We start from the raw sequence: 12,779 nt of genomic DNA, 5'->3' as shown, positions 1-12,779 counted from the left end.
TGTTAGTTACATGTTTAGAATCTGTCGATTAACAAACTGCAGTGAGCTATATGCTGAATTTTTTATTACACACCATGTAATGCATGTAAGTCTGAAAACACAGTATCAACTATTATATATTCAGTAGTACTGTTAAAAATGATTAAAGAAGACAGTTTAGGTGATACAAAGTTTATTTAACACTCCATGGACCAGGCAGTCTCCATTCCCAAGGGTCAGGGACCTGCAAATGGGGCAGGAAACAGGAAGCTTTAGTGGGATAGAGTAAGGAGCAAGGAAGAGAGAAGCAGAAAACGAGCAGGAACAGGAGCAAGTGTAGAGCCAGAGTTCTCACTGTTTGGAGATGGGCTGACTAGATATGGGCTGATGAGTCAGCTGCATTTCTGGTCAAGCAGAGCCTTTAGAGGGACACAAAAGCTAAGCTTTGTTTTGCTGGTGTGGCGCTTCAGAGCGTCTCCACCTTGGGCCTAGAAATTTATTTCAACCATACATAATGCCTGGTCCACAGACAATGAATGGTACACATGTGAGCAACTATTCCAGAATCCTCTGGGGTCTGTACTTCCCAGGTTGGAAACCGCTGGACGGTGTGAGAAAGGCGAGAAGCATGCATATAGCCAACGTGGGAGTGATCCACAGCCCTTTCCCATTAGCACACACCAGGATTGGCTGATGGAAAGTTTAATGAAAAATGGGAGATGGAGCACCCAGGCTTTGGTCCTGACATTGGCTGGGACATCAGAAATCTGCATTGGAGATCAGTGCCAGTAGCAGGCACAGGAGGGCAAGAGGCATGGGGAGGTGGGCTGGAGACATGCTTCCACTGCCTACTTGGGCTGGGACAGTCTCTCCAGGGACTTTTCCCACTGTGGATCTGTTCCTGTATTCCTTTCAACCTCGGTGTGGTAGTGACCTCGGGGTCCATATCCCAGCTTGTCTTAGAGGGGTCTCCAAGCCCACTCTGCAGAGGAGATGGAAATGGGACCTGATGGTCATCTTCCAGACCCCTCCAGCTTCAGTGGGGTGCAGAGAGGAGCCCCTGGGAACATTTTTGACCTTGTTTCTCTCCTATCTGATCTGATCCCTTGGCAGTGACATTTATCAGATGGAGAAGGACATCGCTATAGAGCAGGAGAGGAATGCTCGCTACCGACCTCCCAAAATCTTGGAACCCGTAGCCTTCCAGGATCCCCCACCCAAGGTAAGCCAAACCCTGGCTGCATCAGTTCCCTAAATCACAGCAGAGCAGGCTCCCCATCTGGCCCACTCCTGGCCTGACTATGTAACTCCTTCCTCACAGCACAGAGAGGATGTACCCCTACAATTCTCAGCTCCTCAACCCAATTGTCCATCAGCACTGAACTCAGCCCCTGCCCCATCGGTGCTCTGGCAGCTGGAATCTGAGACAGCAAGATAGCACATGCCTGTTGGGGCAGCGGGGCAGGGAGTCACCCTGCAAACACTTCCCTCGAGAGGCTCAAGCACTTTTCTTTCTGGTGTTTTTTAGGAATAAATTAGATCCCCATGAGGGCACATGAATGAGGAGCGTCTCTGGGCCCCTTAGGTTCAGCCTTTGTTACCATACCCCCAAGATATCTCTGGGCTCAGGAACCAGTGCCCCACCACCATGCCATTAGGTGGGTGGGTTGCAAGGACAGTGCCTGTATTAGTTAGCTCGGGCTGCCATAACAAAATGCCATACACCAGGTGGCTTAAACAGCAGGCATTTGTGGAGGCTAGAAAGTCCAAGATCAAGGTGCTGGCAGATCCAGTGTCTGGTGTGGACTCTTCCTGTCTTGCAGACAGCCACCTTTTAGCTGTGTCCTCACAGGGCAGAGAAAGCGAGAGCTCTGGTGTCTCTTCTTACTAGCATAAGGACACTAGTCCCACCATAGAGGCCCTCCCATCATGACCTCATCTAACCCTTACTTCTCAAAGGCCCTGCCTTCAAAAACCATTACACTGGGGGTAGGGCTTCAACATATGCATTTGGTGGGGACACAAACTTTCAGTCCATAACAAGGCCCTATGTGGTCCAGGGCCTTTCCTCGGTGTTCACCTTGCCTGGTGTGCCTTTCCCCTTCCCTGAGTCAGTCCAGCTCAGTTTTCATCTCCTCTATGAAGCTGCTGTAAGTGCCTGAGCCCTCCCTGACCTCCTACCTCTGAAGTCTATGGCTCTCAACTGCTGTTTGGGAAGTGCTCTCACATCCAGAGAAATTACACACAGAGAGACTAGTAACCCCTCCAGTTAGTGATGGCCCCCAGGAGGACAGAGAGCCTGGACTCTTTGTACCTTCCCATCACTCAGCATGCAATGGGTGCTGAATAAGTGAAGGCAATGATAACTTTGCCCATCTTTTTCATTCAGGACAAGCCTGACCTGTCTCTGACCTGGTACTCCCCTTAGTGAGCTGTGTTTACTCAGGGAGAGACGGGGACCTGACTTGTCTCTGTGCTTTCTCTCCAGCCCAGCAGACCCAAGTACAGACCCCCTCCACAAACCAATCTTCTGGCACCCAAGCTGCAATTCCAGGTAAACATGACCAGAGGGCTGGGAAAGCTCAGGGCCATTTCTCATCTTGGTTCTTCCTGAAATTCCATTCTTATGCCTTTGAGGAGCAGCAACCAACTGTTCAGGTAATGAAGGTGGCCTACTTCGGTACCCAGAAAAGAATTTGAACTCAGAGTACCCAGAGGTCAAAAGAACCCTTAGCTAAGATGTGCCTTAAGTCCAGCCCATCTGTGCAGTGTTTGCTGCTGCTGCGTGTGCCTGCCTACAGCTACCTCTTCGTGCCCAAAGCCTCCCTGGCTTCCTACCCTGAGCAGAGCCTTCTGAGAAGGAGTCTCAGGCAGTTGTGGACAATTGATGTCCCCCAGAAAATAGAGTTGTTCCCTGGGGTTCCCCGCAGAGGCCCTGGCCAGAACATAGGTGTCCATTGAAGAGAGAGAAGGGTTCTGTCTGAGCTTTCTTCCCACTTTTGTCATTACCAGCCATGAAATCTTCCCAAGCTGTAGGTCCCTGTCTCAGAGTGTCTGTCCTATGCCTCTCTCTTGCATCTTGGTCATAGGAGCCTGGGCTCCTCTTCTCTTACATCCCTCAGCTCAAGGTCACTGCCCAGGACCAAAACAAGCCCAACCAAGAACAAACATACATCCTCTTCATTAGAAGAAAAGTCTTGATGCAGAAGGTAGAAGCAATGTCGCTAAAAAGAAACATACCTTTTGTGATGTTTAAAATAGTGATTAAATACACACACACATCTGTGTGCTAATTATACCTGTCAGTTTGTAACATGACTATGAAATATAACTCTTTTCTGAAGAGTCCTGAAGGAGGAGACATATACTCAGTAGGTCAGTAACATGTGTGGACCCATTGTTTGCAGATCATCATGGGAGGGCTGTTAGATGAATGGGAGGCTGCAGTGCCCGTGCTGACTCCTAGCTAAGAGCTGTGTATGTTGCTCTGCCATGTCTTCCAAACAGGGCCAACGAAATGCCCATATTACATTTTTTATTAGCTCTTGGAGAACAAGTCCTGTTTCTCCCATGGTGCCCATATATCGTTTCTTTGTGCTTAGTTTGTAGCAGCTAATTGTCTACTTTCTTGCTTTGTCCCTATGCCTGGTGCTTCTTTGCTTCTGAATAGGTCCCTGAGGGTCTGTGTGCCAGCTCACCTACGCTCACCAGCCCTATGGAGTATCCATCTCCTGTAAACTCGCTGCACACCCCACCTCTCCACCGGCACAATGTCTTCAAGCGCCACAGCATGCGGGTAAGAGGGCTCTGCATGCTGGGTCCTGGCCCAGATGAGGAGGCTGATGGAGGGGAGGCACCTGGGACACCGAGAACCCCACAGCCTCGGGCTTAGGAGCTGCCCTCCATGGTTCCATGCACCAGTTAGGCCACTGAGGGGCTCTGTGACTCTCCTTTGCAAACACATCAGAGGCTGGGGGCCAAGCCAGTCTCTGCTCCTGAGGACAACAGCTGGACCTGCACCTGTCCCATCCATACTCTGGTGCTGTGGCAAATGATGCAATATCTCCCCCTTTCCTGAGTCCTGGGTGTAGTGAGGTGTCTTGTGGGTAGAGGACAACCAAGCCTGTTGGAGCAAAAGAGTAAAAGATGCTGGAGGTTCTGTTCGCTCTGCCCTTCCTGCCTGAATGCGTTGGTTGCTCAGTCTCTCTTCAGTCAAAGGAAAGGCTTCTTTGTGGCTTCTATTCTGGCTGCTTTTATAAAACTTGCTGCTGTTTGGGAAGGAGCTTGGCTAGTGTGGGGCTAAGATACCCTCTACAGTCACCTCATTGTTGTAACTGCCAAGATGAAGCCCTGAGTACTTCATGGATTAGCATCAGATTGTCAAGGCTTGTAAATAAATAAATAAAAGCACCTTTGCTTGCCCACTTGTCACTTGTCACCACCCATTTCTCCTTCATTACAAATAGCCCCTGTGGTTGCCATGAACATTTAATATATTTTACTAAACTGAGTCTTGCTATGTGACAAAACAGACTAAAACCCTTATTATTTTAGCTCTAACTCTGTATATATGCAAGATATTTCATGTTTAGTATACATGACTCTAAAATTTTTTAGAAAAACTACGTGATTGTTCCAATAGATTCAGAAAATGTAGGAAAGTACATGTGTTGGTATATTGTGTGCCATAATTCTTAATTTAGTAAAATTTTGAAATGAGTAATGTAACTCAGAATTCTAGGCATCAAGATCTATTGTGGAATAAATTATTCCATTTATAATTTAAACACTTTATATCTTAGCATGTACTTAACAATAATAAAGCTGCATTCTGAAGCATGCACTATGATTTAGGCAGTGCTCAGTGCCTCAACCCTGGTGCCCTTGACTCTTTATTGGTAATTAATTGAGTTTTAGTGAGTTTTGCTTTACAATGTGACCTTTTAGACAGGAGCTATTTTGCATGTGTGAGGGGCGGCATTGCCTTTGTCTAATCTCTGCTTCACCCTAAGGACTTTGTTCAATTCCATAAAGACAGACTGGGCAGCAGGAAAAAAAGACCTTTTGTTTGGCTTAGAAGCACTTTCCATAAGGAAAATGTGCTTAAAAGGGCATAATGAACACTTCTCAAAATAAACCAGAAAAAGGTTAAAAATATAAACTCCATTTTATGGGTTAGATCAGAAACCTGGATAAAGCCTCTTCCAGGTAGAATGCTGAAAAGGTATACTAGGCTCCCTACAAAGCATTTGAGAGCACTTAACAAAAACCAGAGATGATTTTCCCATAAAAAAACAAATTTTCTAGTGACTGGCTCTATTGCCTGACTCATCTGGGAATCTGTGGGATGACACACCAGAGTCAGAATGGCAGCAACCTCACAACTGAAATTTAAAATAATACAATAAATAGTACCCTTTGCGAGAGTGCTTCCCTGAGAGCTGTCCCAGGTGCTGACTGGGGATTGGGCACTGCTGCCTTCAGTGCGCTTACAGTTGGCCTGAAGAAACAAGCCAGGCACACACCTACCTGTAATGCCAGCCAGAAAGCTGTGAGTTACACAGAGATACAGCAAAACTGCAGTGAGAGTCCAGAGAGGAGAACAACTCTTTAAAGCTTCTTTTTGTCAGCTGGGACTGGAAGGATGGGTAAGATTTGGACAGGAAGAAACTGGGATGAGGGGGATCAAAGCAGCAGAGACATTGGTAGGAGCCAAGATTGAGTGATCGGCAAGCGCAGGAACTGTTTGGCTAGAATGAGGAAGGATGCATGTAGGGGTGGAAATAAGGCTGGGGGGAGGGGGCAAGTAGCCAAATTCTGGAGTGGTCACAGCTTGTGGAGTCATTTTAAAACACCACAAGGACCTGATACTTTTTAAGAGTGACCAACCATGGAAGTTGTATTGCCTGATAAGAATATCTGAGGTAGCCCTAGCCACTTTGGCTCAGTGGAGAGAGTGTTGGCCTGTGGACTGAAGGGTTCTGGGTTCGATTCCGGCTAAGGGCACGTACCTCGGTTGCTAGCTGGATCGTTGCTAGCTGGATCCCATGGGCATGTGAGAGAGGCACCCAATCCATGTGTCTCTTTCTCCCACCCTTCTACTCTCTCTAAAAAGCAATAGAAAAAATATCCTCCGGTGAGGATTTAAAAAATATATATATATATTTGAGGTACATTTCAGACAATTAAACCCTAAAGAGATTCAATTTTTTAAAATCTCATTTTCTCCTTGAATTTGACTATAAAATTGGAAAACAGAAACAAATCCTGGAATATATCTTAAAATATTTTGTAAGATGCTGATCAGTCCTGGGGCATTCTAGACATTTGAGTGTAGGAACCTTCTTTTAGCACTTACAAATTACATGGTGTTTACTTGACTCTGGTAACTCCTCCTACCAGCACTAACTCTAGTCTTCCTCAGTCCACACATTTTTCTTATACCTGGAGATTCCTAACTATATTCAAAATGTCCAACACTTGGCTCTTGTTTGTCACTATTTGTCAGTAGCCTGGGTAGCCATACATTGTGTTTGCAGGGGTTGACATTTAACTGGGGATATTTATGACCTTAAAATTCCCCTTTTGGAGCACTGTTCAAATAAATAAATAAATCTTATGTGAAATAAATCTTATTTTTGTTAATTCTATGATTATAAAATACTCTTATGTTCTGAAATTTGTTTTCTTAAAATAAGGTCTAACTCAGTAGCTCTTACCTGAAGCTGATTTTTCCACATTTGGGTGACTCCTGTAGGTATTTTTGCTACAACTGGGGAGGTGCTGCAGGGCGGAGTTGCAGCTAAGCATCCTACAATGAACAGGAAGTCTTACCCCAGTAGAGAACTACCTGGCCCCAAATGTCAATAATGCTGAGGTTGGGAAACCTGGTCTAGCTATTGTTTACAAAGCCCAGGAGAACAGGGGCATTGCATATTATACCATCACTGCCCTCCCAGCACCCATCCCCAGCCTGCCACATAGCAGTTTTTTTAATAAATAGTTGTTGAATAGAATAATGACCAAAGAATATTTCACCAAGACATCTAAGTTGTGGGAAGAAGTATTGTTAGAACTTGAGAGCAGCAGTTGGGACTGAATGGGCACTAGGAAAAACGTTTCACTATAACTGTCTTGTTATATTCAAGTGTGTTTTAGAAAGTTAAGTAAGGAAAATATTTTTAGAGATTTGGCAGAGATTATGGCTTGCTAAAGTAGACAGAGAAGGATTTTTGGCATTTTATGCAAGGGACTTGTAAGTAAACCTGCCACTTCAAAGGAAAGGAACCCAGGGGCCTGCTGGCCTGGATGTCATACAGAGGTCCTGCCCTGGCAAAGGCCATCCTGGGGTTGATGCAATCCCAAAAATGCCAGTAACACTCATGAGTCCAGGAGTCCAGGCGCAAGGTGTACAGCAGGAAAAAAGCAAAGTAGTTTGAAGAGACTAAGCAGATAATTATATAAATGAACCCTGGGGAAGACTGAGAGTAAAGCAAGTAATAAGAAAACACGCAACACCTTTATTTATTTATTTATTTATTTATTTAATATATATTGATTTCAGGGAGAGGGAGAGAGAGAGATAGAAACATCAGTGATGAGAGAGTCATTGATCGGCTGCCTCCTGCACGCCCCCACTGGGGATCGAGCCCGCAACCCGGGCAGTGCCCTGACTGGGAACTGAACCTCGATTTCCTGGATCATAGGTTGATGCTCAACTGCTGAGCCACACAGGCCCGGCAACACCTTCTTTTAGGGAAATAACAGATAAAACTGTGAATAGGTCTAAAATCCCCCAAATGAGTTAAAGCAAGGGTTGGATTAATAAAGCTAGGAGAGGAAGCATGTATTGCATATCTAGACATCTGTGTTTCTTTAAATTTGGTTCTTCACTTTATCTCATAGCTCATGCATTTCTTTAACCTTTGGTTAAACAACTCAAACTACTATCTTGATCAAGAGTATGTTTTAACAAAAAGACTTGATTGATAGGTGCATGCCGTTGCGCCTTCTCTCAGGCCCTGCCCCACTGTGAGGCTACAGGCAGCCCACTGCTCCTCGAAGCTTCCAGACCTGCCTCAGTGAGGCTTAGGTGGAGAGAAGTGCCCAGCGCTTTCCAGAGGACGGGCTTTGCACTTCTAAATTTATTAAGTGACAGCAACCATGACAATTACCAGCTAAGAAAATAACATGAGGGCAGTAACTTGAAAATAAAATTGTCTTAACAGGTCATGTAATTATTTGAATAAAATGCGTGTTCCGGGTTTGGCATTCCACTGCAACACAGGCATGTGCTTGGGGCAATGGACCCAATAACAACTGTCTGCATACATGGCTGTGGATTTAAGAAAGTTACCCCCCCAAACAAAAGCAGCTGGCGAGGCCAAGTATTGTGGCTGCCCTGTCCCTCCCTTGAGTCTGAGGACTAGGCTCATTGTGTCCTCTCCTCTCTCCCCGCTGTCTTCCCAGGAGGAGGACTTCGTCCAACCCAGCAGCCGAGAGGAGGCCCAGCAGCTATGGGAGGCTGAGAGGCTCAAGATGCGGCAGATCCTGGACAAGCAGCAGAGGCAGATGGTGGAAGATTACCAGTGGCTGAGGCAGGAGGAGAAATCCTTGGTGAGCAGCCGCTGAGCTGTGGGTGGGAAGGGACAGCATTCTCAGCAGCGCTGCTGAGGACAGTTTGATAAAAGTGCTTGCATGGAGAGATGTCCATGCCATTGTGTCCTTTTGTGTCCGATTCTGCCTCCCTAGCTGACCCAAGTGAATGCTTCCCATGCATTTTTGGGGTTTGTAGTTCTGGAATTCTAAGTCCTTATTTTGGTTTCCTCCTCTGCAGGACCCCATGGTTCATATGAATGACAAGTCCCCGTTGGTAAGTCACCAGGAGAGGTCTCTGCCTTAGAGTGAAGGCCTGGGAAGTCCTCATAGACAGCAGGACCCCAGCTCCAGGCCCTGGGCCTGCACATCTCTTCCTTTCTGCCTCTAACCTTGGGAGTGGGTCCCCTCTCTCTCCTCTGACCTCCACGATGCCCCTTTCCTGAGCTCTCACTTGATTTACACCCACAGTTCCCTCAGCCTCTTAGGTAGGAGGGACGCCCCTCTAGGTCACTTTTGGTCAGGAGCTCCCCAGAGCCTCCCCCAGCCCCCACATGGCTATGATCTCTGAACCTCTAAATGCACTGTTGAGGGGGTGGGAACAGATGAAGGCAGGGAGTGGGTTGCCCCCAGAGCCACATTAGTGATGTGTTCTTTCCTTCCTTCCAGACCCCAGAGAAGGAGGCTGGCTACAGTAAGTATTTGCGCCCATCCTCTTGGTGGGCGTTTCCACTTGACATCTTGTGTTGAGCCACCGTCCTTGCTCACTGCCCACTGTAGAGAGCACTGGAGTGCAGTTGCGGTTTTAAGAAGTGTCTGCCTGGTTTTTACCCAGCGTGTCAGAGAGGTTCAGTCTTGGAGTTGATGGCTACCCTTCCACTCCAGCTGTTGCCCCATGCTCTCCCTGCCCGTGCCTTCTCTCAGCTCTCTCTCTGTCCCGGGTCCTTGGTCCTCTCTCTGGTTTATCTCCTTGCATTTGTTCGGAGGAGGTGGTGATCTTCTCTTTCTTCCTACCCCTCCATCATTCTGTTGGGGGCTCCTCATGAAGGAAAATCAAGTGGTTCCACTGGCTTCTCTCCGCCGATGCTCATCGTCCTGGGTCTGAGGGATGAAAGGGAGAAAGAGAGTGGCCAAGCCCTCAGGGTCTCTCCAAAGGCCCCTGCTGAGGGTGGGATGGAGGAGCTTACAGTTCACCAGGCTCATCTTTATCATCCTATATGGGTGGGACCTTTATGGTGAAGGTGACAGTGACAGTTAAGACGTTGGCATCAGTCACCGAGAATTAAACACTAGCCAAACACAGACCTAAGTCCCTTACAGATGTCAACTTGTTTAATCTTACAGCAACTCTGAGATAAGACAATTTATTATTATGCCTTACAAAGGTCATGAAGGCACAAGGAGGTTAAGGAACTTATCCAAAGCCACACGGCTGCTAATTAACACAGCTTAGATTTGAGTCCAGGCTCCAGGGACCTTTCTGAGCAACCCTCTTACTTGACAGATGAAAATTAGGGCCCAGGGAGTGTAAGTGAGCTGACCCATGTCACACAGCCCTTTGGTGGCAGAGGTGAGAGTAGAACCAGGTCTTGTGACTTCCTCTCCGGGGCTGACTCTTCCAGCAGCTCCACAGGGCTGTGTGTCTCTTTGCTTCTCAAAGTGGGGCATGAATAGTGTGGTTCTTCTGCGGTTTCACTTCCTTGACTCCCCAAATGCTCAAAGCAGACTATCGGGCACTTCTCACAGATCTACCCCACCAGCTGCTGTGGCACCATGCTGGGGGTTCCGCAGCCGCCTGCTGCCTTCCCAGAGTGAAGCTTGTTCCCAGTGACTGCCAAGGCCAGAGTGTGTGCTGTTCCTCAGGGTGGGACACAGGCTCACAGGGGCTGGGACACCCTCTGCAGTCATTCTATCTCTGCTGTGACTTAGCTTTTTCTTTCTATAAGTGGACAACAGTTCTTGTCCCTGACTACCGGAGGGCCATCTTCTGGAATTAGGGTTTCATTTTTCAGGGTCTCCTGGTAGTAGAGGAGAGGGGAGTGGCTTGGTTATCAGCAGGTACAAAGGGAGGGCCCAGGCTGCTGAGATCCTCCCTCACTCTCCTTCCTTTTCCAGCGGAGTTCACGGGTCCCCCACAGAAGCCACCGCGGCTGTGTGCACAGGTATGTGCTGTCTCTGCCAAAGCTGGTAATGAATTTGAATCAGGGCTCCCCAGGACTGAAGACGGTGGGCTGCGAAGATTTCAGAGGCCCTCAGAAATAATCTAGTCTAATATCCTCAAGATATAGCTGAGGCCCAGAGAGGGAAGTGCCTTGTCTAAGGCCATACAGCTAATCCATGAAAAAACAAGGGGAAGACCAGTCCCTGTCTCCCAGGCCTCCTCCCCGACCTGAAGGAAAGCCCATTGGTCCTGCCCTAGGAACAGGAGGTGGGGCCCCCTTCCTCTCTCAAGTGTGCACCCTTAGCTTTCAGCGCCCACATTGTTCGGCACCCAGATCTTGGGATGGGCGCTGCTTTTCCTCACTCTGAACGGTGGTTCTCAGCCTTGGCTGCCCATTAGAATCACCTGAGGAGCTTTCAAAACTCACCTGGCCTCCATGTCAGGTGATAGTTCAGTTGGCCTGGTGCGTAGCTGGCCACCAGTGTTCTTAAAGGCTCCTGGCAGATTCTAGTGTGGGAACCACGGCCTGGAAGCAGAAGGGAAGGGTGCACCCAGTACAGGGCACTATTGTTTTGGAGAAGAGTCTTTTCAAACTGGGCTGGTGGCTGAGTTGGCACCTATAGTGCGTGCCCAGGAAAGAATGAGCATCCCCCTGACTCGAGACTCCCCCACCAGTCTATCCAGCCCACAGCCAACCTGGATCGGACCGACGACATGGTGTACCTCAATGTCATGGAGCTGGTGCGGGCTGTGCTGGAACTCAAGAATGAGCTCTGTCAGCTGCCCCCCGAGGCCTATGTGGTGGTGGTGAAGGTGAGCACCAGGGGCAGAGCCCGGACAGGGGAGGTGGAGGTGCTCATCCCAGCCCTGGAAGGAAGTGGGGAGGGGCTGAGCTTCCCAGTCTGCCCAGAAAGGGTCTTTTCCAGGAAGACCCCCATTAGAGCAAGGTGGTCAAAGGGCATTGAGCCTCAGGTAGCCTCGGAAGGCAGGTATCGACCAGGAGTGCTCTTCCCAAGGGACACATGCTTTCTTCAAAAGCAAAAGGTGACAGTTGCCTTGCCCTTTCTCTCCCAGAACGTGGGCCTGACCCTCCGGAAGCTCATCGGGAGTGTGGACAATATCCTGCCTTCCTTGCCATTGTCTTCACGGACGGAGGTGAGTGTCCTTGTCTCAGATAGTGCTGCCGGCTCCCCTTTACTCCACCTGCCCTGGCTGTGTTTCACACAGGAGGCTCACAAGGGCCACCTGGGCAGTCTCATTTCTGCCTGCTGAGCCTCCAGCAGGTGGCCCTGCTCAGCATATCTGAGCAGGTACCACAAGGGAGCTCAGTGGGCACCTGGGGACCTAGCTGTCTTCCTCGGCCAGTTTCCCAGTTTAGGTCTCAGACAGCTGCAGCGCTGTCTTAATGTGTGAGGATGTGCCAAGGAGAGTACACCTTGGCTTTAGCCCCATAGGACCCATTGCAGACTTCCCACCTCCAGAACTGTAAGAGGATAAATCTGTGTTGTTTTAAGCCACTACGTTTGTGGTACTTCTCACCGCAGCAATAGGAACCTCATGCAGTGCCTCTGCACATTTGCTGGATGTCCATCTGGAAACCAGATTTAGAATCTTAAAGAAGCCCACAGCCCCTACCAGGCTGTGGTTTGATGTGGCATCTCCTTGTGGTCAGTCACTTGGCACAGGTGACCACTGAATCCCCAACATCTGTGACTGCTCAAGGACAGTGTGGGTGAGGAGGATTCACGGCCTTCCTCTGGGAGGCAGCAGCCCACAGAGGAGCCCAGGCTGAGCTGCCCTGTCCGACAGGAGAGCATCTTACCCTCGGCATGAGGTCTCAGTCACTCATCTCACCTGATAAATACCCTCGAGTGCTGAGCATGCACTCGGAAGTGTGCTAAACGCCAGGGCACATGGCAGTAAACAACTCCCTACAGCTCAAACCACTGTCCCAGAGCTCCTGATCTCATGGTAGATAGCTAACAAATGAACAAATGCCCTTGCCCTCCAACCATCCACTTAAATATTGGGCCAGCACATGAAG

At 48.6% G+C, this 12,779-nt stretch overlaps 1 protein-coding gene across 7 annotated transcripts in view; it reads left to right on the top strand.

Annotated features, from left to right (window-relative positions):
* Window positions 1–12,779, top strand: part of PTK2B (protein tyrosine kinase 2 beta) — a 118,208-nt gene that overhangs the window by 104,099 nt on the left and 1,330 nt on the right. For 4 of the 7 annotated variants that reach the window (XM_081134670.1, XM_081134671.1, XM_081134672.1 and 1 more), the window contains exons 22-30: window positions 1,093–1,201; window positions 2,468–2,533; window positions 3,650–3,775; window positions 8,449–8,595; window positions 8,816–8,851; window positions 9,244–9,268; window positions 10,690–10,736; window positions 11,411–11,548; window positions 11,810–11,890. In XM_081134670.1, coding sequence (XP_080990796.1) covers window positions 1,093–1,201; window positions 2,468–2,533; window positions 3,650–3,775; window positions 8,449–8,595; window positions 8,816–8,851; window positions 9,244–9,268; window positions 10,690–10,736; window positions 11,411–11,548; window positions 11,810–11,890 — 775 coding nt within the window. Of the gene's footprint in view, window positions 1–1,092; window positions 1,202–2,467; window positions 2,534–3,101; window positions 3,189–3,649; window positions 3,776–8,448; window positions 8,596–8,815; window positions 8,852–9,243; window positions 9,269–10,689; window positions 10,737–11,410; window positions 11,549–11,809; window positions 11,891–12,779 lie in introns of all 7 variants that reach the window. The other 3 variants (XM_081134668.1, XM_081134669.1, XM_081134674.1) reach the window with 2 other exon arrangements.

This window comes from Miniopterus schreibersii, assembly GCF_964146895.1.
Source record: "Miniopterus schreibersii genome assembly, chromosome: 4".
Classification (NCBI taxonomy): Eukaryota; Metazoa; Chordata; class Mammalia; order Chiroptera; family Miniopteridae; genus Miniopterus; species Miniopterus schreibersii.
The sequence above is the reverse complement of the archived record's forward strand: the minus strand, read 5'-3'. Positions and strand labels throughout refer to the sequence as shown.